Raw genomic sequence first — 5,104 nt, 5'->3', positions numbered from 1 at the left:
CACGGAAAAACCGGGTTTTAACACACTATACACCTAATTAGATTGACATCCGCATGTGTTTTAAAGGATTATCATAGGGAAGTGGGACATGTGAAGAGCATGATTTTAAGACCAAAGGTTTTAGTGCTAATTTGGCTGCTATGGACATTCAATGATTGTCTTAATCCATCATTATTTAACCTGGCGTTTAATTGAGTCCTTTTGATGTGAACATTGAATCCAAATAAAAGTAGAAATTCATTTCTACTGGAAAGTACTAAGTACTTGTAGTGATAACTCAAGGCTGATGAACGTAAGTCATAAAGCAGGTATTGCTGTATTACACCCATGAAAAATGCATTTTCTCTTCCTAAAGGTATTCAAAATGTATGTAAAGATGTGTCACATTGTATGTTTTATTTTTTTTTCTTTGTGGAACTCGGCGGAAGTCTGATATCGAAGATTGTTTATATCGTTCTGTTTGTTGGAGGTTGCTGTCATTGAGTACATAAAGTATTCTGATTCTAGATTGCCACGTCTTTCCAGGTTCCTCATTCATAGAATCCTATTTTTGTTATTCAGGTTGATGGAGAAGAACTACACCTACAACAGGCTTCACACTCCAGGTTAGAGGGCTTAAAAATAACAGAGGCTTCGCTTGTACCCTGCCTTTTTCTTGTTCTTAATTTCCTACATTGTGATAATGGTTATGAATATTGGCATTTCAGTTCTAATTTTTATTGACCAATAACCTCACCAGCCTATGTATTCTCTTTTGCAAACTTGTCCACTCAGTGACATAATGGATGACAACTATTTGCCAGTGCTTGCAGATATTTGCGACCTCCCTCTGAGCGGTCTCTTCGTATTAGGATTGTGGTTCAAGCTTTCTCACGCAGTTCATTGGTACCCACTTCCCACATGTGTCATGATTATGCGTTTGACCGCCTGTGGCTCTGCTATCCACTACGCTATTCGCTATTAAGAAGCAACAGATGGTGACGAAGCTGATCCGTTTCCTGCGCTTGGGGAATCGGCTTTTTGGTTGGGATTTCTCAGTCTGACCGTACGGCTGAACCGATTCAGGACTACGATCATGAATCCTTTCGTGGACATGCTCCTTGTTTAAACTCTCCTGTAGTATTGTGTTAATAAGTCTCTGGCCTCACATTACTGTAGCCCTGTATGTGGTTTCCATGGCAGCATAGTTCTCACTACAATAAGATGCGTGGTGTCTGACCAGTAAAAAACAAGTCTTTGACAGTAAAGCCTTGAAGGACCGCAAGCATACTTGGTTGTGTATCTGATATGTCATTCAGTGGATTGATTGGTAATTTATTCTGCATCGTTTCCCTCCGTTACATAGTACTTTAGAAAATTTCTGCCCATACTTCTTACCAATTGTCCCTGGCAGCCTCAAACCCATTATTTATGGTGCAGTCCAAAGAGATCCGAAAAATCCCTATATGCAAATTTCAGTTCAAAAAATGCTTGCCATTGTGTAAGAAATTAACTTTGTTGACAATTGACTCCAAATACCTGTATATAGATATAATATATAATAAAACTACAAACACTGACTAAATTCTCTTTCGCACTGACTCTATTCTGCTTTTCTTGAAGGTTTTCTGAAGGTTATGGAATATCCAAAACACCAAAATATTACCTAATACTCAGGTTACACTTTTTTAAAAAAAACGTTGGTGTAAAAAACAAGTTGTGAATTGAAGCCTCCCTGCAAAGAGAAAGACGCTATCAATGACATCCCGAAACGGGTCCCCAACTTCTCCAAACCCGGGTGGGCCCAGTGAGATGGCTTGACAGCAAAGTGGAAACGTCATGCTGTGGTCTTATGAGTCCACATCTCAGCTTGTTCTTGAAAATCATTGGTCATTGTGTCTCCTCCCGCCTAAAATTACAATTGACTTCTTTTTTTTTAACTGAAGTTGGAACAAAATTTAGGTGTTTCAGTCAGCTGCTTGTTACTTTAAGGCTGCCTGGCTGCCCGTTGTGTTGTCCATACAGCATTGATTGTTTTCATGCGCTCACAACACCTTTGCATATGGAGCCCTAGAAACTAATAATATATAATACAATATTGTTGTTAAATGATTAGTATGTGTAAAAAGGATAACAAGTTTAGATGGAAGTGGATGAGACATATGCTTCATAACAATTTCAAACAATATGTTTATCAATGTCCCTGGCAGCCTCAACACATTATTTTGGTGTGCAGTCCAAAAGAGATTGAAAATTCTTATATCAAATCTTTCAGTCAAGAAATCCTGCCCCTTATGTCAGAAAATGATTTTCTGACAATTGACTCTCAAACAACTGTAACGATAAATATATATAAAACCATGAACACTGAATAAATGCTCTTTTGCAATGAATCATTATATTTTTGTTTGAAGTTATTTACTATTGCTTTGTTGATAAAAAAAGATGTGTAGACCACAATTTATTGTAAATACTGTATACTGCTTTGTGTAAATGATCCATTTAAATTTATAATCTGCATAAGCATAGGGTAAAAGAGATTCAATATTCTCTTAAAGACAAATGCAGTATCCCCCCCATGTATGTGACTAAATCACTGTTTGATGTGATTCATCCACCACTGCAAAACACCTAGTTGAGTCAACTCCTCTGACAAAGCCATGCAAAAGTCCACTATTACTTCTGCAGTGATATTTTCTCTACCTGTTTATGAAAACACTAACCTCTTATTGGCAATTCTCCAACTACTGAAACTGCATAAAAATGTTTCTGATTGATACTTTTATCAGTAGTCTTTTCATCATAGTGAGGTTATAATTATAACAATTGATTTAGCTTCCGTTAAATCAATCAACACATCCAATAAGAAATATTGTGGCGTTATTGTATTAAGTGGTGTGATGGACAACATTCAGATTTCTGAATGTATGTACATAAAGCAGGTATTTTAAGATTCAGATTATTTCAGTGTAATACGGTGTTGATGGAAATGTTGACAGACTGGTATAAGCGCTATGTTACATGAGGCTCCTACGATGCACTGCAGCCACAAAATCTTCACATTCATGACACATGTTCATTGCTCATGAAACATGTGGCTTTACATCATGCAGAAGCTAAGGACGCATTTAATGTGTAGGTTCTGGTAGGTGGGCCCAAACCTTAAAACAAAAAAATAAACTACACCTGCCCAATATTAAATGGCAAAAAATATTAAAAACATCTACCATCTCTCATTCTACAAATACAATTATTTTTTTGGTTGTTTTCAGATTTTGTGGCATATGTGCAGGCAGTATTTTAAAATAGCAATATACAGTATGTAAACTAATATTTTTTGAACAACTTTTCATACCAGCAGGTCAGGATGAGTGTGGTGCCAACAATCAAAAGCAGTGCATTCAAATGTCTGAATTAAAAAAAAAAGATTTGTGATATTGGGCAATTTAATTAGAATGACTTGATGAATAAAACTATACAATGCTGTACCAGCTGTTATAAAAAAAAATAAAAAACAATAATTGTCATTATCTGTGTATCAGTTGATTTGGTTCATAGATGAACAGCAACTGGAATCAGCGGCAAAGGAAAAACAAGCTCAGGGCATCCCTAATGATGTTTATCTTTCTTTTTTATCATCCTACAAATTGTTACGACCAAGTGGTACAACTCTAATTCCAAAATATTGATTTCAGCATCCACAATCCATAATTTTATTAAAGGATTCAAAGAATATAGAGAAATCTCTGCATACAAAATCAACATTGAATGCTTGAGAAATATGACCACTCAGGCAGGATTGCATCAAAGACCAACATGCTAAAAACCGTGGCGAACTTCTACAGAGACAGACCCATCTGAGAGGGAGTGACAGAAAGAGTGCTGTGGTCTGATGAGTCCACATCTCAAATTGTTCTGGAAAATCATGGTCACTGTGTCCTCTGGAAAATAAATTTACATTTGACACAGCTTCTTTCTTAGATTCTGAGCTTGAACAAATGTTTGGCGTTTCAGTCACTTGACTTAAAGGCTGCCTGGCTGCCCAGTAGTGGTTTAGTGTGTGAAAAGGTTAAGTTTATAGGGAAGTGGGTGACACATAAGTTTATTACTGCCCAGTGATGGTTGTTATGGACATCAAATTGGTGTCACAATGTTACATCATGCAAAAGACACATAAGTGACTGCCCTAATGTGAAAATGCATTTATAAAAATAGATCTTCAATGCTGCGAGGGAGTACTTGTAGTGTGAAACCATACTACCTATAGAAGCTACGAACAGGACTACAGTAAATGTGAGGCCATAGACATTACTAATAAACACACTCTCACAGGAGAGTTTAAACAAGGAGGGATTGTCACAGAAAGGATTTGTGATCAGGATCCTGCATCGGTTTAGCCGTACAGTCAGACCGATAAGAATCCCAACCAAAACAAAGGCTGATCCCCAGGCAAAAACTGTCAGCTTCATCACCATCTTGTTGGTCATTATGGCAGAATAGCGTAGTGGATAGCAGATGGCCACATATCTGTCAAAGGCCATAATCATGAGCACAGTGTGGGAAGTGGTACCAAAGAACTGCGTGAGGAAAGCTTGAACCACACATCCATAATAACTGATGAGACGCTCGAAGGAGGCCGCAAAATTCTGCAGCAAACGGGGCAAAATATTTGTACATCCAATTATGTCACTAAGTGACAGGTTGCAAAATATGAGATACATAGGCTGGGAAGGTTCTTGTCAATGAAAATAAAAACTGAAATGCCGACATTCATACAATTATAACAATGTAGGAAATTGATAAAGAAAAGAAAGGGTACATGTAATCCTTTGGATGTTGAAGCCTTGTAATTGAGTGTGAAGTGTTGTGGTGTAGTTTTCCATCAACCTGAAAACAAGAACAGTATTCTTTGAATGTTAGGATACTGATAAGTTTTGGAATATAATTATACAGAGAAGCACTTTGTGTATATTAATGACACAAGCAAGCAAAAACAGAAAACCGAACAGCAAAACAGCTTTTCTATTATTATCCACACTAAGTTACAAAGCAAAAATAGCAGCAACAACACAACAATGTGACACATCTTTACATATATTTTGAAAGTATTCAAATATATGTAAAT

General features: G+C 36.8%; 1 protein-coding gene and 1 pseudogene across 1 annotated transcript; one reads left to right on the top strand and one right to left on the bottom strand.

Moving 5' to 3' along the window:
* The first annotated feature begins 561 nt into the window (after positions 1–561).
* On the top strand, positions 562–1,187 carry LOC113745318 (olfactory receptor 5AC2-like; annotated as a pseudogene).
* Positions 1,188–3,818: 2,631 nt separating this feature from the next.
* LOC109142437 (olfactory receptor 1500) lies at positions 3,819–4,753 on the bottom strand. Its single transcript, XM_027276847.1, is given in 3 exon segments — positions 3,819–3,836; positions 4,233–4,714; positions 4,717–4,753. Coding segments are annotated over 3 exon segments (537 nt in total).
* Between the last annotated feature and the right edge of the window lie 351 nt (positions 4,754–5,104).

The sequence above is a fragment of the Larimichthys crocea genome, unplaced genomic scaffold (genome assembly GCF_000972845.2).
Source record: "Larimichthys crocea isolate SSNF unplaced genomic scaffold, L_crocea_2.0 scaffold636, whole genome shotgun sequence".
Lineage (NCBI taxonomy): Eukaryota > Metazoa > Chordata > Actinopteri > Sciaenidae > Larimichthys > Larimichthys crocea.
This window is presented reverse-complemented; position numbering and strand designations above follow the sequence as displayed.